The sequence below is a fragment of the Echiichthys vipera genome (assembly GCF_963691815.1).
Source record: "Echiichthys vipera genome assembly, chromosome: 10".
NCBI lineage: Eukaryota > Metazoa > Chordata > Actinopteri > Perciformes > Trachinidae > Echiichthys > Echiichthys vipera.
Genome location: NC_139835.1, coordinates 23275878 through 23296992, shown reverse-complemented (window position 1 = coordinate 23296992; position 21115 = coordinate 23275878). Strand labels below are relative to the sequence as shown.

Below are 21115 nucleotides of genomic sequence, written 5' to 3'. Positions count from 1 at the left end.
TGAATGAATATTATACATTTTTTTCACGGGTTTGACAATGACTTTCTGTCATGTTCTATTTACATTGTACCACCCAATAACGGCTGGCATCGCTGGGTTGCCAGGGTTGTCTGTTGTTCGGTGCGGCTGGCACTGGGTAAAATGCTGTTTGCCAATCCTGCAGCTGCTTTGTTATTTGTCCCAGCAGCTGAGTGACCGGAGACGGGCAAAAACCAGAGTCAATATAGGCCAAGCATTCACTCATTGGACTGAGATAAAGGAGTTCAACAGCATTAACACGCATGCTGAAATGGCTACGATTGTCCTTGATCAGTAAACTAACTTTCATGTTTACTTAGCTGTAACAGCTAAAGGTAACTGTCAGTTAAATTCCTCTTCAATACTTCTTTTTATGGTTTGATTTGCCGGAGGAGACGGGTTCAAACAGGCTCAAACAGACTTCTGTCTCCTGCAGGCTACTGGGCCGGGTCTGAGGAACCTGGCAACCCGACTGCTTTTAATTATATTTTGTTTTTGCGGCTACGATCTTGAGACACTAGATGGCGGTTTTCTGCTTGTTCTCCATATTCAACCTTTAAACTGAAGGTATAGTGTCTAAAATGTAATTGTGGATAACCAGAATTGAAAGCCCAACACACATGAATGGCCAAAGTGACGTCCTTTGTACTAGTAAGAATAATATTGTGGTTATCTGAAATTACAGTTGTAGATAGGAAGCATGTTATTGTGGGTATCTGAAATGATCATTCTGACTAGTAAGAATTCAATTTTGACTAGGAGAAGTGGTATTACGGATATCTAAAATGTACAGTAATTACAGACAGGAGTGTGATTCGATTAAATGTTTCCCATAGGATCCTGCCCGGGAAAAACAAAAACAAGGAAAAAAACACTTCTTTGTGCACCTCGCTCTTTTCCCTGATGCGCTTCCGGCGCTCACCGGATGTTGCTGAGGACTGCTGAATTCCTGTGAAGCAGAATCCCAATGTGTCTCTGCTGTGTTTGCAAGATGCTTTCCGTTTTCTTGACGGGGTCGGTCACGTTAAAATAGTTGTCTACCGTCTCATTATAATCTGTGTTGATATCCAGAGAAGCCCCGACCGACGGTAAGCGCGAGCTCGTACTACGGTTAGCATCATAGACAAAGTAGCATTAAGAAGCTAACTGTCGGCTACCGCCAACGTGAGCTAATGACTGTTTTTCACTGTGTTGTGTTCTGACACCATGAGAAAAAACAACTTTAAAACCACGCCATGGAGTCTGCAGAGGGTTTGCATTGAAATTATTATTATATGGATGTCCAGTTTTGAATGGGGAGCCTTACACGTGCTATATGTGCAACATAAAGTGTGACTGTAGATCGTATAACGTTATATTTTAGCGGTAAATGTGCGTTTTTTTAAAAACATTAATATCGCTACTGTCAAAGATACATCTATGCACGCTGTGACCATCTACCACACGTGTACAAAGCAACCTGTTACATGAATTACTCTTTATTTATTGCAGCACCTTTTGCACCATTGTCCTACTGTTTATACATTTAACACTTATATCTGTGCAGTCAAGTTTTTACCATGTTGAGCTTTGTGGTCCTTGTTTTAGCTGTATGTCTGTTTCTCTGTATGCACATTGCATTCAATTTTATTTATAGTGCCAAATCATAAATGAAATCATCTCAAGGCACTTTACATATAGAGTAGGTCGATCAGATCAGAATCAGAAATACTTTAATAATCCCAGGGGGGAATTATTTTTCTTTACAAAACTCCAGATAGACAAGCAACAAATCTTATACAGACAACATATAGTATATTATGAAACAGCATATCGAATTTAAATTTAGACAAACTAATATTTACTGTAGTGAATATATGCAGGCTCAAAAATACCAGAATAATGTGCAAAGGAACAGATTGTCTATGGTTGAGTCCCTATTACAGAGATGTGGTGACAGACTCTCATAGGGATGCGTTGTATAGTTAAATGACCACAGACTGGAAATATTTCCTGTGGTGCATCTGGGTGCGAGGAGTCTTCTGCTGAAGGTGCACCTCTGCTGGGCCAGTGTGTGGTAGAGAGACCACACTCTGACTTATTCATGATATACAGAGATTCAACAATTACCCCATGAGCATTAACAAGTGGAACTATCTTTAATAATAATAATAATGATTATATACGGTTTTAATCCAGCAATCTTGTGCACACAGTTGTTACAAAAACCTACCTTTTAACTGGCATGAACGTCAAACAGACCCAGCCTCAAGGAGGACGGTGATCAGTCCCTAAAGGTTGGGGGGAGAGAGAGAGAGAGAGACAGACAGACCCAGGGATGTAAGCATGTAGAGTTTGTTAAGTGTAGCAATCTCAACATGTGAATCCATGTTGGTTGAGCCTTGATGATACTTAATTGAGCCAGCTAGATTAAAGAGGACCTATTTTACTTATCAAAAAGCTTTATATTGGTTATTGCTCCGAGAATGGATGTTGTTTTATATTACAAGTTACGGCTCTGTACATTCATGACCACCTCGTCGTACAGAGCGTGAGCTGTTTTGACAGAGACCACCTATTAAAATGTTTTTTATATGTTTCTTGCAGTGTGCTTGCTGTGCCTCACCAAATTGTGGGTCATGATGGAGCGAAGAAAAGCCCTAACTATTCCTTTTAATGTTGACAAGAATAACTTGGTATGTTTTACCCATGTTTTCACAACATACAAATTTTACTTGAAGTGTGCAGCTTGAATTGTTCTCCCAACATGGTAAGATACTGTAGTGATGTTTGCTATTTGGCTACCATCAGAGAATGTGATAATTGTGTGTTGAACTTGTGCTCTTGGATTGTTTAATGGCTCTACGCAGTGGTTGCTTAAATACTGACCTGCTCTTGTGACTGCTAAAGTTATATTGCGAAGTTCTGTTGATCGACATTTTTTGATTGGGCAAAGCTGCTACAGTTTCTTTTGTTTTGCAGTTTCTCAGCTAATCATGTCACCTATAAAATGTCAGAAAGTGTTGTGTAAAATCTGTAAAACCTGTTTTCAAATAGCTTGTGTTTTCTTACCAACAGACTAACACCAAAAATGATCAATTTACCATCACACATGACAGAGCGAATCAGCAAATCCTTAGTTTAGAAAATGGAACAAAGAAACGTTGGTAAATCAGTCACCAAAATAGTGGCTCATTTATTAACTGTCGATCAACTGATCAATTAACTGATTTATGTATGCTGTTTTTATACCGATAGGTTAAACAGCTGCGAGCACAGGCTTGCATCACTTGCATTACATGTAGATTACAGATCAAAATCACAAGATTCACTCATTTGCACTTGTTGTATTTGCAAATCCAAGGAAGAGTTCACATGCTTTTGAGTGTTGCTTGTCATTCATTTAACCACCCTATGAATTTTAGATGGAAAACCCACTCAAAATCTCCATTCCATGTCTTTCATCAGAGTGTGAGGAGTTAGAAAGACAGGTACAGCGTTATCTTTGGTTTCTGTGTGACCACATGAACAAATGTAATGGTGGTGACATGGCTATTCTGGACCATTCTTGAGACTCACACCCTTGCCTCTCATTTAACAGGTTTCCTGGACTGCATTTGCAGATTGCAAAAGCAGACATCACAATTCACTGCATAAAAATGGATCCATCCTGTTCGATCGCAACCGTGTAACATCGGAAATGGCCAGGTAAGCAGGCGCCTACAATTGAATTTTGACAGACCTTTTTTAGGCTGTTGACTGCAGACTGAAATACCTGGTTGTTGTTTTGGATGTGTTGTTTTCACTTAAAACTGGCAAGCGGTGGTAAAGGAAAGTTTATTGGAGCAATGTGATACCACCACTATCACACTGCCGAGTATGTCTGTGTGTCAAAGTTTATTGTTCTCCAAAGTTTTGTCTAAATCTCTAGATAGTCAGGCGTCTCTCATTTGTGTGTACCATAAACTTGCACATTGCTCAAAGTTGCACTGTTTAAGAAAACATTTCTTATAAAATACACCATGACTCAAGGCCAAGCTTATCATGACGGCACACATGGCTTATCTAAACCCCTCCCTCTTGATCAGCTGGTGTTCTCAAAGTCGGACCTGCAATGGTAGATGAGCTATAAATTGGAATACCATAAGATGTTGCAGAGAAAACCATGCTCTTGGAAGGTTGTGAATAATTGCTTCTGTGTTTTCTCCTGTAGGAGGAAGCCCCGCCTGATCCTTACTAATGTCCTTGAGACAGAGCCGGGCAAAGCTTATATTGAAAGGATAAAAAGGAATCGTACCTTGAGAAAAAGTGTGTCAAGTTCACAGAGGGAGAGTGGTCAACGCAGAGAAGAACCCCTGATCAGTAGAGACGTGAGTTCCAGTCCAAGAAAGGCCAGGAACGATAAAAACAAGAGTGTAACCCCTAAATGCAACCAGAAGACCTCCTCATCCGCTCAAAGGTAGGAAGTCACTGTTAAGGCAATAGTTCTGCACTTTGAAGGAATGCGCGGTCTTGTTGTTATGTCGCCTTGCTGAGAATTGGAGGAGGACATCGTTACCATTGTCATATCTTTTTTTTACGATAAAGTTGGGAAGATTTAGGAAGTCGCCAGATTAGGCAAGAAAGTCTCCAGTGTTTGATTTATGATTATACACAACTCTCCCTCTTTTCTTCTCCTTGTTGGAGTATTTCTGTGGCAGTTACAGCACCATATCCAGGCCTGACATGTGTATTACAGCGTTATTAGTCGGTTTCACTGGTTTCGTGTGGACGCAGATACAGTATCTGAGCCGAGTCCGTGTGGACGGAAAACTTGTCAAGAATGACGAAGAAAAAAAAGATTGTTTTCGATCGTGGGGACGTACCCTAAAGCTCACTGATAAATTATTATTGACAAATAACAGAAAGTAATTAAAAAAAAAAAGTAATTGGAATTTATTTTTGTATGATCCTAAAGACATTTTAAAATCCTCTCGTTTGTAAAAGAGATGTAGGACATAAAGCCTCTCTGCAGCCCTCAGGTTTTCAAGGGGCTGCCAGTTCCACCTACTGCTTCTGCACGGCATAGCTGTATTCCAGGGGGATTTGCCGCACCTCTTCAATAATAATAATAATAATCCCAAAGATAGACAGTTGCAGAGGAATAAGAGAGACTCACACCATTAAGTACCTCACTGTGAATAATGAGACATAAAATGGGAACCACTTGCAGAAAAAGCCGTATTTGTTTTACATATGATGTTTTACTGGAGAGATATCCTGTGGTGTTTTCTCTACGGATAATGAACACAAATAGCCACAAAAACGGTAGGAGGTATTCTTTTATTAGGGTCATTTGTTTTCAATAAGTTTAAGGAGAAATTACATTATAATGGCTTAAGGCTTTGTTGGCTGCATGCTTGGCTCTCTGTATTTCCCAGACTGGAAACGTGCTGATTTTATTTGGAATAATACCACACAGAGAGCTGTCACAACTTGCATTTGTGTTTCTGCACTCTGTAACTTTGCTAAAAATGAAAATACTGTATACAGCATAATCAGAACTTAATGTTAATTCTTGGGTGTCTTCAGGTCAAGACTCAGGAGAACGTCACAAAATGTTGATGACGAAGAGGACATGGAAGAAAGCAAAGATATCGAAGAGGTGATAATAGGGAAGGACAACGGAGACGGCTTCAAATTTGCTGAAGTTGTAGGTGTGTACACGTGAATGCATTCACACGCCACCTCCAATCCTACCTCACTGGGTTATCCTGATGTTGGTGTTGGTTACAGCTTCAGCTTTATCACTTACATTACGACTCAGAAGCATCATGCATACATTTTTTTTTGCTTTCCCTGCCCTGGCCTTCTCTCATATGGGCTTTTAAGTTAGGGGTTACTACTCCTGGCCTTGCTTCCAGAGTAAATGCTATGTTCTTCTCACTTGTCTCTCTGTCTCATAAAGATTGTGGGTTATCAGTGAGCTGGGAGCCCACCCAGGAAACAGAAAGATGTAATGAGTTCTCCCCGGCCAGTATCAAGGACAGGTTGACTGATTCAGAAAAAGAAGTGCAACACAGTTTGGTGAGTAGCGTACATGCACACAGAGAAAGCTTTACTTTTTCTTAGTTGCACCAACAAAAGCCTATACCTGCACCTCGTCAAGTAAACAACTTACAGTTGTTCATGTCAGCCTAATGTTTTGAGGCCTTGAATCATTTTTTAATAAACATTATGGTGTTAATCTAACTTGGTTCCATTTTCATAACACTCCAAAAAGGCGCAAGTCTGAAATAAATGGCATCAAATTGATGTAAAAGACAGCTTTCGTTTCATGGATCTATATAGAGAACTGGATACAGGGTTTGAGGCAGAGCCACGTTCATTCTTATGAAAGTTACTCAGCAAAAAAGTTTAACTGCTGGGATGACAAATATCTGGATGATTGGTGCTGATTCAATACAATGCGGCCGAATGAGGAGGCGCACTAAAGACTTCCGCCAGTCAAGTCGGCTAGTTCCAATTTAGTACCCCAGCAACCTGAATGGGAATTAAATGATTTAATCGTGTGGCTCTCCTAGACTTTGGAAATGTTATTCGACCAAATGGATCAAATTCTGGGATTAACAAATTCATTTGCAGGAGTGATAACTGAATTACAGATGTCTCTTTCTTGAAGTTAATGGGAAAAAGTATTTTTTGGCCAGCGGGCATCACGTGTATATTTGCAATTCCAACGTCTGGCCACTATGTCAAGTTTGCTTCAAAGCCTGGCACACTTAGTGGGAACCTAACTTTCATTCATGACGTATAAATGGATAAAATTATGAATATCTACCAAAAAGGTTATCATGCAGTTTGTGAGCATACCGTCTCTTTGTAGGTGATACAATTGATAGGAATATTCACTAGAGGCTGAGAAGTGGGCAGCGTCATTCCTTAGTTAAAACTTCAGTGACCAAATGAGTTTTAGAATCAATCACAGCTGCAGCCTGTGAGAGTCTGATATCAGTACTTTCCAACTCACCGCTGGTCCCAAGCAGCGCAAGCATTGTTTGCTGTCTAATGAACTCATACTTAAATGGCTGTATTCTATGCTATCTCAACAGAAGAGGAAAAAGGATGCAGAATCCCAGTGCAATGGAACAGGAAGCTCCAAACGCCACCGTGAGAGTGTGCTTCGCCTAACCGGAGAAGATGGAAAAGGACTGGTCCCTGCACCCATTTGTCTGGAAGAAACTGGAGAAGATGGAGATTTGGAGAGCTTAGACCGTACCATTGTACAGTTCACTGTGGGAGCAGAGGATGGAACAGAAGTTCTGGTCCCTTCCCTGAGTCCTCCTTTGAAGGCTGGAGACTTTATAAGGACACCTAGAAGAAGTCTATCGCCGAGCCAGGACAACACAACCACAACCACACCCTCTGAACCCAGTGAGTACACCAGCACAGAATGAAATTAACTTCTAAAACCTACAGCTGAAACATTAAATTGTGTTTATCTATGAGGAATGTCAGGAACCAATTACCAGGGCAGCTTAATGTCATTGTGCAGGTTGTTTATTTGACTCTCCTATTAACAGGAATGGGTGTGAGTGATCGATTCCTCGTTCAGTCAATTTAATTCTATTCAATTCAATTACATTTTATTTAAAGTGCCAAATAATAACAAAAGTTATCTCACACTTTACAGAGTAGGTATTGACCACACTCTCTGACTTATTTATGATTTACATAGACCAAACAATTCCCCCTGTGAGTACACATTGGCAAGGAAAACCTTCCCTATAACAGGCAGGAACGTCGAACAGAGCCAGCTCTGTGGAGGATGGCCATCTGTCTGCACCGGTTGGCAAGGAAGAAAAAGAAAGAGAAATATGAATATGACTTATATGTTTTGGCAGTTATAGTAGAATAGCAGAAACAAGTACAGCTAAGGTGATATGACAATGATAATAATTATGGTGGTAAATATGAACAATGATGAGTAGTGTTAATAGCAACTGTGATACAATGAGATATATCACTGATGATGTTTTTATGGCTACAAATGTATGATTTATAAGACTAATTATAGTATATATGACTAATAGTTATAATGGCAGCAGGAAGCGTCATGCAGGACCAGGGCAGCAGAGACCTGAGTGACGACAAAACACAAACAACTCCGGGGAAGAAGTGAATTAGTAACATGCATTGATGAAACATGAATGATACATACAGAGAGGAGAGAAGCTCAGAGTATCAGGAATAGTATTATTATCCCCTGGCAGAGTAGGCCTATAGCAGCATCATTAAGCAGAACAAAATTAGCTTGGGCCCCGTACATGCAGGCTCGAAGAGAAATTGGATTCATATAACAACATTGCTAAGGTGCTCTTAAGCCCTAACTATAAGCTTTATCTAAGAGGAAAGTTTTAAGCTTACTTTTGAATATGGGGACAGTGTCTTACTCCCGAATAACACTTGGGAGTTGGTTCCACAGGAGAGGAGCTTGGTAGCTGAAGGCAGTCCCTCCTGCTGATATGGGCCACCTCTGTGCCAGCGGAGCACGTGTTCTCCACAGCGAGACTGATCATTAACCGAATGTCAATTAAAATGTAATAACTTTTTTTGTAAGGAAACAATGTTTTGAAGTTGTGGTTTTGAAAAATAAATCCTTAAAAGGTAACTGTGACTGTTTGGATTGAGAATAAGCATTAGGAGTTGGGTAGGCTGTATTGCTGTGCATCATTATTCCTGCAGGAAGATGTGTTGCGCTCTACTAGATTTAGAAAAAGTACTCGATCCCTCGATCTTGGAATTAAATACTCGTGCCCATCCCTAATATTTATTCATAAACAAAAAGTCTGTGATTAATGTTAGTCAACATAAGAATGAACATAACATATACTTTGCCTGCAGCTTGAACTTGGCTATAACTGCGAGAATTATGAAATGTCAAATTAATTTTCTGTGATCTGTCTGCTGAGAACAGCCTCATGGGTGAGATATTTGACATATTCCCATTGTATAAACAAACCAAATTCATTAAAGCAAGTAGTTTGGCCTTTCCAAAGTCATTCTATCGAGCTGAGATGGATTCCATATTCTGTAAGCGTTCAGAGGCAGCTGGTGCAAGCCTGGAATTAACCCCTAGTAGCTACTGCGTTTCCTCTTTTTCGCCTTTTCACGTGTCTTTTCTAGGATTGCCATTGTCTTTACTCTCCTTTCAAAGCCCATTGCATTTCTTTTATGCAGTGTCAACTGAGGGTATGTTTGTGCTTGTTTTTGAAAGCAATAGCGTAGCATAAATTAAAATTCACTCTGGGCCTGAAGTGTTCTTCTTCATGCTTTATTTCAGTTGTGCTGTCCAGTGACGATGAGGAGAGCAGTGACATTTCTCCGCATTGCACCCCAGCGGTCCATACACTGGTCACTTCGGAAGACACAGTAATACAGGAGCAATCCTCGCTGGAAGCTGTGGCCAAACTGCAAGAAGCTTCTGACCTACATGACATGCAGGTTAGCAGTAGGGATGCTCGATATTGGCTTTTCTGCCGATATCCGATATTCCGATATTGTCCAACCCTTAATTTCCGATACCGATATCACCCGATACCGATATATGCAGCCTTTTTACACCAAAATTCATCACATATCACCTATTATGGAATTAACACATTATGCCTAATTTTATTGTGATGCCCCACTGGATGCATACATAAATGCAACACGGCTTTTCAAATGTAAACACAGTCTGTACAAAATAAGTTATTGAAAAAAGCGCCATTCATTTAATTGTTTGTGTTTTTAGAGAGAATATTTTGCCTCAAACAACACTACAGACATTATCAAAACAAGGAAGATGCATAGCTTCAGTCCAGAGTAGTAAACAAACTTAGTTTTCTTTTTCCAGACTGAGTAACCGGCCGTAACTTGGCAAATAATACAATCAATAAATTAGCAGTTAAGCTCAACATGCTAACCTGTATTGGATCTGATGGATACAGCACCAGAAATTAGCTTCTCGACGTGACAGTAAACAATGCTGTGCAATTCGGGTCAGTACTGGTCTGAGAAATACTTGTGACTGGGCGTTATACAGACATAACGGGGCTCCAGGAACTCCACACGTTTGGTGAATCCGGCATCCTGAACGATAGAAAAAGTTTGTTTCTCGGTGTCGGCTGTTGCTTCTTTCCATCACTTTGCTGCACAGATGTAGCGTATAACTCCGCATGATTCTTCTGGAGGTGGACGATCAAATTTGATGTTTTAAAGGAAGACGCCTTGCTTCCTCCTCTCATAACGGACGCCTTGCAGTCATTGCAAAGCGCACATTTACTGTTAGTAGGTGACACTTGGTGTTGTTGTTATACGTCATCAAGCACGCGCCTGTAAACGGCCCGTGTTGCATTCAGGTACACTCGGAAATGCTGAAGCCTACAGAACTAACATCGGTTGTAAAAACCCGATACCGATAATTCCCGATATTACATTTTTTACTCAATATCGACATCCCTAGTTAGCAGCGTTTGTCCCTGTATTATATTTGATACCTCTTCAATTCATCAACAGCAGAGCAGAGATAGATAGTGGGTTGTAGTAAAAGGAAAATTCTTCAAGTAGTTAATAATTTTTTACTGCTACAGTGACTGGTTTCCACTTGACACAGTTCTTTCAAAAAAAAACTCAAGCCCAAAAAGATATATTTTCTTGATTGTCATTGCTCCAAGTTTTGCAAATGTTTACAAGTTGTTTACATACCCCCACATTCCTTATATTATACTATTACAATTATAGTAATTATACCTATTTTAGATAACTGTTTCTATGTTTTTCGATACCAAAAAGAAGCAGCGTGCATTGATTTCAACTACAGTGTTGATCTTGTTACCACCACTAGATGGCGCCCAAACTAAAGCTGTTAATCATTTAAAATAAGAACCTTTGAAAAATATTAATAACGTTAGTATTTATTGAAACATTGCTCTCAGTTAAATTGCTTGACCCTACTGCTCCGTCTCATTGTAGTATGGGGGTATTCTATAACTGTTTGCACTATTTTCTCCAAACTGTGTGTGTGTGTGTGTGTGTGTGTATGTTGCAGGTACTGCGTGTAGTTGTAGATATTCCTGGTACCGACAGAATTTCTCTCATGTCCAGTATAGACTACTCCTTCTCCACGCTGCACTGTGGAGGATACCAAGGGAAAGCAAATGGAGATATTATGGTAACTCTAATAAATAATATAAATTAACGAATAAACGATAATTGCAGGACATAAAGTGTAACCCATTTTTTAACTCTTCTTTCACAGATAGTAGACCAAGAAATCATCATCCCGCTGACAGGTATGATGTGAATAGTTTTTACTTGTCAAGTACACTGAGGTATAATCATGCTGTTTGTAGTGAGGTTGTAGCTGCCTGAGCCCTTTGGTCTGGGTTGTCGGTCCTGCTGTCTGCACACCATCCACTCCCAGCTTAGTGCTCTATTTCAGATGCTAAAGTGTGTGTATTCCTGGATTAGACCCTCGAGGCCCTAGTGCACTCTCACCCTCTGAGCCGGTGAAATCTCCCTTTCAGAGAACTACGGTGGTTATTCCTTGAGATTTGATCTTAGGACGGGTGTGTAAGAAATATGTTTGGTAAACCAAATAGGTTTCATATTAGTATTGTAAAGCAATGTTTGTGTAAATTCATTTTTTCGAGCAGGTAAGAGTTTGTTTTTTCGAAAAACAAATTTAAGACTAAATAACCTTGAATGAAAGAACACCTGATTTTTTTGAGCCAAGCCTTCAGAGAGTTTCACAAGAATTTACAGGACGCTGTCAGTCAAGCTCTGCTATCCTTCTTTTTTTTTTTATAGCAGCACGTCTCTGGACAGCAATGTCTGTTGGTTAGTCCGACTGTTGTTCCACCACTTTGGTGCAGACTGAAATAAATGATTTGCTTGATTGCATTGAGTGGGACCTTAAAGAAGATTAAATCTGTGGGATATTGGACTTTCTTTGGTTATGAAAGTTGATGTAATGCTTTTACAGCTATGCCAGGGGAAAAAAGGCAAGGTGTTTCCCTGTTTTTTAGTGATAGTTAATCAGTGGCCAAGCAGCCAATGCCTCACAGGGCAGATTAACAAACATTTTGTATGTCTGACACATCTGCAAACAGCATTTTCAGTGCGGTTGCTGTGGAATGAAGCTAGCGCTCCCTTAGTTAATTTCAGTTTTGCCATTCAGCAGGCAGACGCCGGTGTCACGGTAGCAAGCTTTCAACCAGCTAAACTACCTTAACTTGCCATGAGTAAAGCATATATCAGATTTGTAATTTGGGATGGTAAGCAAGTGTAACTGTGAGGGCCTTTAGGGGCCGCCACACAACAACGGTATGTTTTGAAAATTCAGTTTATTGCATTTTCTAACTATGCTGCAAGTTATCCCCCATAACTAAACACAAACTAAACTGGGACAATTTAGACAACACCAGTAATGAATAAACGTTCATTTAAGTTTCGCAATTTTGTGTCTTATTTGTTATTATTATTAAATTGTTGTATTTTATCAGATGTGAAAAACATCCCAACATGATATCAGTATTATAATTTGGCCACACGGCTCAACGAAAGTCTGCATCGGCCATTGAAAAAGTCATATCAGTCGACCACTAATGTTATGAGGCAGTGTTCATCCAATGTGTGTACCAACAGTGTGAGCTGCTCAGCTAACCTGGCCACTATTTTCTTATCAGACGCTGATGAAGAGACGGACATTAATTTAACCCTGGAGCGTAAAGACTTGAAGAGATACAGTGTGTGGGAAGAGCAGGAACTGGAGAGCCGAGAGTTTTTCTTTCAGGGCAAGGAGCGTCCTCCCGTCGCCGTCCTTCTGCTTTGTGTGTCAGAAACTGCTGCAGCTTCCGTTCAGCGAGAGCTCCGCAAGCTGTGCGGCGAAGAAGATGGAACCAAAAACACCGGTGAGACCGTCGGAAGTGTGTCGGAGTACACTTCAGCCTCACGTTTCTCAATGTGTTTCAGAGACATGTAGCATTTACGTTGGTTTACTCTACATCTAATTGAATGCATTTTTGTAAAAAGCAGTATGTTTATAAAGGACAGAGCTAAGAGATGGAACGGAATAAGTGATATTCTGATCCCAACTAAGTCAAAGTAGACTGCAGTGTTAGTCTGACAGGAATGTGACTTGATTTCTAGCTTTGTGTCCATTTTTGTGGAAACGGCAGTTTTTTAATTTCATGTTTCTGTTATCATTTTCAGTAATGTTTGATACGTCACATTATTCTAAATGTAAATTTGCATGGGTGTATGATAACAGTGTAATGATTTTTTTTTTTAGGCAAGGGAAGCCCCTTCATCCTGCTGACTCTGACAAATCCTGTGGAGGGAATGGAGGGGGCTTTATTGCGCTCCCTCCTGGACATTGACTGTCTCAACAGTCTGGCACATGAAGGATTCAATGATACAGACCAAGTTAGTTATTTAGAAGGCTTCCACTCTCCTGTCCTTTCTGTGGATGATAGCATAGAGATTATTAGAAGATCTGAACTGGACTCTCACCTTCTGTCACTGCTGGACCTGGAGAGCACTGACCCTAGACTTGACACAGACCTGGATTGTCCACATTCTGATGTAGACATTAACACCCCTCCGCACAACCAGCAAGAGGTTGATTCACAGGAAGAGATGGTACTGGAGCAGGAGCAGGAGCAAGAGCAGGAGCAAGAGCAGGAGCAGGAGCAGGAGCAGGAGCTGGAGACAGTGACAGAACAAGACACAGGGACACAACTCACTCCAGAGGAGGATCGGAAAGAACAAGAGCTCGGACAGCCGTCGGAGGTAAGTTGTTCCCAAGTTCTTTTGGCTCCTGGCAAACAGTATTGACCTCATGCATATGGCAGCAGAAATGTGCTTTTTCTGTTTCCTTCTTTCATCTGTTAATCATCTTGCAACCTCTCAGATTTATTTTATGTCCCCTTGTTGGGATGCTGACCCCCTGGTTGGGAACAACTTTTCAGCAGTAAATGTTGCTCCTATAATCTGAGTTTCCTTCTACAGAAGAAAAAGGAAGAATCAACTCCTGTATACACACTGTACCATCATAGAACCAAGGGATCCTACTCATCGTTCCTGTGTAAACCAGACCTTGGCTGGAGTAAATTCAAGCATCATGGCCTGACCCGCAGGCAAGTAACCTAAGCCATTTACACGTATGAACCCTAGACAATGTCAGGAGAATCGGGTCCGGGGCTTCTCTTTCATACAGGCAGAACACAATGAGAGATTCTCTGTTTCAATCGCCATGTAGAGCGGCAGGAGGGCTGACATGACCCGGATTACACTGCACCGAAGGAGCCAGTTCTTAAATTAACATAAAATAACAAAATCCTTTGCCATACTTTGATTTTTTTTCCTGAATGTTTTGGTGTCGGCCCTTACAGGACCTCTCCAGTGAGGCATTTTCGATGCCATCTTGTGTAAATCACCCTTCTCCACCCTTCTTCTCCTTTCTTCTTTATTGCTCCACTGTTTATGGCATCATTTATATATAAACTTTATACGATATATATATGATACAATATTAACGTCATCAAGGCGCCTCCCTGTTTATGGGTGAATACACCGGAAAATTAGATGCTGTATTCACACATGAGCCTAGTCCAAGTACTAGAGAGCTGGCAGAGTAAACACAGCTTGATGAATTGGACATATGCATTCTCACATGCAGCCCCGCGGGGTAATATCCAGATAATTTTAGTTTTGCAGTGCATGTGTAAAAGGGGCTCTACATTATCATAAATGCAGCTACTCATGCAGCTACTCGTGCAGCCTGGCCCAGCAGGTGTCTGCCTGGGCTTCCAAATTAAGGTCCTTGCAGCCAATGCAGTTCACTCTTGGGCATAAAAACACATTATGGGGATGCACCGATCCAAGGTTTTCTGACAGTTCAACTCACAGCATTTGCAGATACAAAATAACAATATGACATCAGTGATTTAAAACTGCATCTCCCACAACATGGATCCCATTGAGATATTTTGTATGTAAGGTTTGGAGGAGACCAGGGAATATTCTGCCACTAAAATCCAGGACTGCATGAATGTTATACGGTTATTATTAGTCCCTATCCAGGTCCAACATGTCAGATCAATTTGTATATAATAAAAATATTATTACAACTACAGTCTACCTTACCTACCACTACAGATGATAAGATTCAAATCTCTGGTTGCTCTGTGCTTGGACAGCTACATCTATAATCCCACTCTCATTGTAAACCAGCTCATTCTTCTCTCTTCCACCTGTGCTTAGGTTGATCCAGTTTCCTCCTCCGCCTTTGAAAGGAGGAATAACTGTCACAATGGAGGACTTGCGGTGCCTCGACAGTGGGCACTACCTCAATGATGTTATCATTGATTTTTACCTCAAGTGAGTAACACATTTTTTAAAAGAGAAGTCTATACATTTACTTCGATTCCTTTTTAAGTTTTGTAGGGAAGGGATCCACTTTTGAATAGATTGTTTTGATGTGTTTTTGAACCAGATACGTCCTCCAGAATGCTTCTGCCGCTATGGCCGAGCGTTCTCACATCTTCAGCAGCTTCTTCTACAAACAGCTAACGAGGAGGGACAATGCCAGTGAGGGTATCACCACTGACTCGTAAGTAGTGCTGCGAAGAAAAGGAGTAAAACAAATCTTTTCTATTGAGACAGTTCTGAGTTTGGTATGTAATGGGTCTGCACTGCTTTGTACCATAGCCTCGCACTTTGGAGTCTGAAAGTGGCAAAATCTGTCTTCGTCTTGTGTCTCATGTATTACCAAAAACAGACATCACAACCGTGAAAAGTGGAAAGGCATTTTAACATTGAATCTGTAAAGAAACGTTAAACTGAGTCTGATGCATTTTATTATTATATTTGCTGTGAAAATAAAAAGTACAAGACAAAATGCTGTTGCTTTATCTCTCGCTCTACCATTTCCTCTCTCCACTGGAGGGACCCGTTTGTTGCTATAATTGGAGTTATGAAATGATACTTTAAATTCTGCCTCTGAGTGAATCAGTTTATCAGAGGGTTAGTATGATGGTTATTGCGTATGCAGTAGATCTGAGTGGTCAAAAGGCTTTCGACGGATTGGAAAACTCTCCAAACTAAACCTGTTGTGACTAATTTCATATGTTTTAAAGGTCCGGACTTGGTATTTACTGGAGTGACATAAGACTTAACTTCCTGGTATTGCTCTATGCAGGTATTTGTGTTTTCATGAAACACTGTTAAAACTCTATGTTTTGTGTGCACCCAGCTGTCAAAGGCAGAGGCGGCACCAACGGGTTAAGACGTGGACACGACATGTTGATATCTTCAAAAAGGACTTTCTGTTTGTGCCTGTCAATCAGGAGTGAGTTAACTACATTATGAAGAGGTCTATTACATTGATTTTTTTTTTGGTTTATCACTTGTATATCACATTGCTCTGTGTTCTGTTAAGGGCTCATTGGTATTTAGTTGTCATCTGCTTTCCTGGACTGGACGAGCAAAAATTTGAGGCCTGGAGTGGTCAAAACTCAGGCGACTTACAGGAACAAAAGGGGGCTGAAGGGGCCAAAAGCCCAAATGATAACACAGAAACACCACCTACATTAAACCACAGTGACAGCATGGACGCAGCGACAGGTATGTTTGAATAAATGACGGCTTCTTTGAATAACCGTATTAAAGAACAGCATTTCAGCTTTCATTGCCCTTATCCTGCATTTCTGGTGTACATTTCAGTCTTTATTTATTCATGTTGTATTTGCAAAGCTGAAATTAATGGTTGGTTTCATGTGTTTTAGAAAAGCCTCAAGAGGAATCCACCAAAGACCCACCACCTCGTCCAGTCGTAAGATATAATTGATATTGTATAAATAACAATATTCTTTCAATTGTGCCTTTATTCGTTCTTCCATATCTGCTCGTTTAGATTTTCTTCTTTGTTTGTAGAACTGCACAGAGCAGACCTTTCAGAAGAAAACGGTTTGCAAGAGGTGAGTGTGTTGCTACACAGAGTTTTGTTATTCTGCTGCCTGATATATGAGATTAAGAACTGGTGCAGTTTTTCACATGAAACCCCCTGGAAAATGTGCCCATACTTGTTGTTTGCATGTGTTTTTATTTCGTTGTTAAACATTTTATTTTGTACTGCTGGCTTCAGTATATCTCCAGAGCAGTCTAATGAGGAAATGTGTTAACACTTTAATACATCATATTAACACATCTCCACCATTACTTAGTGCAGTTATTGCACTGTGTTGAATGTCATTTTTTGACATGGGAAGCTTTGAATATCAGTCATCATATTTTATGAAGTCATCACCCCCTCTTCGTTGAACTATTTCAGATGCTGAAATCAGCCCTTTTCTGTCCATTCATTTACACATTATTTACACACGTCTTACTGCGTCTGATGCAACTACTCTGTCTGCCCACAAAGCCTGCTGCCTCTCGCAAGATCAGTAAAAAAAGTGTCTATTTATAATAATTTAAACAACTTAAGTAATGTAGTAGTGGGGTCAGGGCTCAAATATATTTGTTGTTATTGTGGTTGTATAAATGTGATTCATGGTGTTGATTGCTGTTACGCCGCCCTGTTAATACAAGTGCATGCGTCCCTCCCTTGTATGTGGTAAGTGAATAAACAAGTGACATCATGTCTTGGATAACCACTTTAAAGGGAATAACACTTGTGGGAAACTGCAACTACTGTTAAACGGATGGAATGCTTATTTAAGTTGTGCCGTGCAGCTGAAGAAGGGGATTGTGGTTGTTATTTTCAAAGATGCTCAGATGTGTTAAGAGTCTGGACTGTGTTTTAGAGGTTTATCTTTGTATATACTGTATGTATACTACGCAACAGTTGTCTTGTTGATCTATGTGTAGATGCATTCACACACACTATGAATAGGAAAAAAATGTGCCTAATGTGGATTTAAACATTGAATGACGGATTAACCTCTCCTCTCTGTAGACCCTGTATTCTTATCATGGATTCCCTGAAACTTTCTCTTCACGAGCGAGTCTTCAAGCTCTTACGGGAGTAAGTGTGAGACTTTAAATCTCTCTGTAGCTGTATGTGTGTGTTTTATGAACGGATGGGAGATAATTTGTATTTGTCCCTCAGGTACTTGCAGTCGGAATGGGAGGTCCGTCGTGGTTCATCGAGGGACTTTAGTCCTGATCAGATGCAAAGCTCACACTGCCAAGTTCCTCTTCAGGACAACAGCAGCGACTGCGGCCTCTACCTGCTGCAGTATGTCGAAAGTTTTTTAAAGGTAAAGAACTTGACTTCTCTTTTTCTAGGTCACCACCTGGTCTGACATGTTTTAATGTAATATTGGATCAGCTTTAAATCTCCATGTGTAGATTTAAACTCAGTGGGACATAAAATGTTTTAAAGGCATGTACATGGTAACAGGAAATTAATTATGCTTCTGCTCTCAGGACCCTGTGGTGCACTTTGATCTCCCTCTACACCTACAACGATGGTTTCCACGGCAGCAGGTGCGGAGGAAACGAGATGAAATCAGAGATCTGGTGCTTAACCTTTACCGACATCAAAACCTGGATGGTTACAGATAGACAGATACAGCAGCTCTGCTGTTCAGTGCATCGCATTCCTGTAGCCATTATAATTCACTGCTCATACTGAGCGACGGACATTTCAGTGTGAACTGAAAGTTTTGACTTTGCATTAGATGCTGTTATTGATTTATGCTTTTTCTAACATGTAAACGTCTGACTGTGTGGACCCTGTGAGTGAACATGAAGGTATCAGTTAACTAAACAGACAGGTAGCTGCCCATCCAACCAGAAAGTTTAACAGTAGATTCTAAGCACCCCATTACTTTTACTGATTTCTTTTTTAATGCTTCAAGATATTTTTTAAAAGCAATTAATTTTTATTTATTTTATATTAAGAATCGTAGGAAATGTGTTACAATGTTAAGTCTAGTTTGTACTGCAAGTTGTAAACAATTTTTGTAGGGTTTACGTGCTTTGCTGACTTTTCGGGTCATGTGACTTAATATTGCAGACATGGGTTTTCTAATAAAAACTGTTCGGATTCTGCATTCTTTGCCGCAGTTCACCTTTAATGGATGAACACAGGCATAGTATGATGTACATTTCCTACGTTTACTTTTTTAAATGTCATTATAAAACGTTCAATCACGCAGTGCCTCACACAGTTAACCTCATCTGTTAAAACATGACTAAACGGATGAAAATAAACTAGGGTATTTCACTCACCTCTCTTTGCAACAAAGCTGATTGTTGTATTGTACCATTTATTTGTGGCATTTAATCTCTGTATTGCAACCCATCTTGGACCCTGATATCCCACTGGGAAACCTGATATCAACTTTCCCTGCATACATTGGCAGAATTACACCAAATTGGGATGTTAGGCTATCAATACATGCTACGTTATATCGTAAGTTAGCATAGCATATTAAAGTCATGTGGCATTGAGGTTCTCTGAAGTTCATCAAACTCACTTTAGCATTACCATTTATTTGTCCAGATTTGACACTCTGGTCCTTTAAAAGTTGGTATCTGCTCCAGGCTTCAGTATATAGATAAAGAAGAAATATTTTGGTACAAAAATGTGAGAAATGGTTCCCCTTCGTGGAGTCCAAAGTTGTGTTCACTCAACTAGGATTGTGTGTGTACAATATGCAAGACATTTTAATCCCTAATTCTCTATTTTAACAAGAATGCAACTCGCAAAAAGTTCAGGGGTGGATATACATTAGCATGTGTAACATAAGAACAGAACATAACATGACAACAATATCCTTTCAAATGTAAAAGCTACTTAATTCAGAGCCATTGCAGTACATTACTACTGTTGCCTAAATTCTTCTCAGCAGAGATCAGTCTTGATAGTTTTGTAGTTGTTTTCCTTTTTGTTCAGGTGTTTATATCTCTTAACATTTCATGACGCTTATGATGTTTGTTTTTTTTAGACACTGTGTTGGATGAATGTACAGGAGCTGATTCCAAAATATCTTTGAATTCAACGGAATATTAAAACTAGTAGACCAAATTACACTTGTCATTCTGTGTTTTTGTTTTTTTCTAACCACAAATATAGATAGCTGCATTCAACTAGCTCAGTATGTTTTTATACTTATATAATATAATATAATAATAATAATATTTATATTATGAGGTATTATGTGACAACTGCAAACTGGACGATATTTGAGTGGGTCCTGACTCTTGACCTCTTGTACTTCTTGGTAACAAGATGAGGATTAGAGGTAGGTATCTAAAACGGAGACTGAATGTCTGTGTTGTAAATCAGTTGATTTATTTCTTTTTATGGGTTTAAGAGCAAGAGCCAAAGAAAACTTTCACGTTTTTCTTGGCTCTAGTTCTTAAACTCTCTCTCTTTTTTTTTCTTCTTACTGTAAATAATTCTCTTTTTAACCAGATGAGCTAACTTTGTTTTTCTCGGGCCAAAAGGCTTAATTTTGAAATGCCTGCACATTACAATGCCAATATAATCTTTTTAGGGGGTTACATGGTCGGCTTAGGTGTATTTACTGTCTCAGCCTGTCAGATCCCCTCACAGTGTGACTCTGATAATCCCCCTCCCATTCTGTATTGCAGTGTGCAGCAGCATTGGATGTACATGTCTATAACATCTACACCCAATTGCAATGTATTAGGTACCCTAAGTCAAAAGTAATACAGTAACAAATCACTCCAGCAGTAAAACCTAGACTGCATTAATTTGAGCTAGGTGTTCCTACTAAAATAAATTGGCAACTGAGTGTATATTACCAAATTTCGATGCATAGGAAGTCATGTCCACTATTTGCAAACTATTAGTAATAATTTCCCCCTTGGATTATTAAAGCATTTCGGATTCTGATTATACTTACAGAAGCAGAGAAATGCTTAACATACACTGACATCTGTCATCCAGGAATGCACACATACAATAAGTGATAGTAACGGTAGAACCACTGCCCTCTAAGCCTACTTGGCTCTCTTGCTAGCTGTCCATGGCCTCAGGGTAAAGGATCAAGCTGACATAATTAATCATTGTTCAACCAACAGCTATGGCCAGGTATTTGATTTGATGCCTGCACGT

General features: G+C 39.9%; 1 protein-coding gene across 1 annotated transcript; it reads left to right on the top strand.

The window, feature by feature from the left end:
* Positions 1-964: 964 nt before the first annotated feature.
* LOC310952724 (uncharacterized protein) lies at positions 965-19996 on the top strand. Its single transcript, XM_083921407.1, has 23 exons — positions 965-1106; positions 2605-2693; positions 3423-3488; positions 3599-3705; positions 4211-4456; positions 5569-5693; positions 5945-6063; positions 7089-7410; positions 9320-9480; positions 11069-11191; positions 11279-11312; positions 12708-12932; positions 13313-13812; positions 14032-14159; positions 15286-15402; positions 15518-15634; positions 16277-16372; positions 16463-16647; positions 16809-16855; positions 16957-17000; positions 17981-18049; positions 18134-18284; positions 18454-19996. Exons 2-23 carry the CDS (start codon positions 2637-2639, stop codon positions 18589-18591), a joined length of 3177 nt encoding a protein of 1058 aa, XP_083777533.1. The 5' UTR covers positions 965-1106; positions 2605-2636; the 3' UTR covers positions 18592-19996.
* The last annotated feature ends 1119 nt before the right edge of the window (positions 19997-21115 follow it).

Excerpts from the sequence above, each read along its gene's own strand:
- LOC310952724 (XM_083921407.1), top strand. The coding sequence starts at position 2,637 with ATGATGGAGCGAAGAAAAGCCCTAACTATTCCTTTTAATGTTGACAAG. Across the intron at positions 2,694-3,422 it reads ATGTTGACAAGAATAACTTG|ATGGAAAACCCACTCAAAAT; the intron begins GTATGTTTTACC and ends TATGAATTTTAG. Across the intron at positions 16,648-16,808 it reads CAGCATGGACGCAGCGACAG|AAAAGCCTCAAGAGGAATCC; the intron begins GTATGTTTGAAT and ends CATGTGTTTTAG.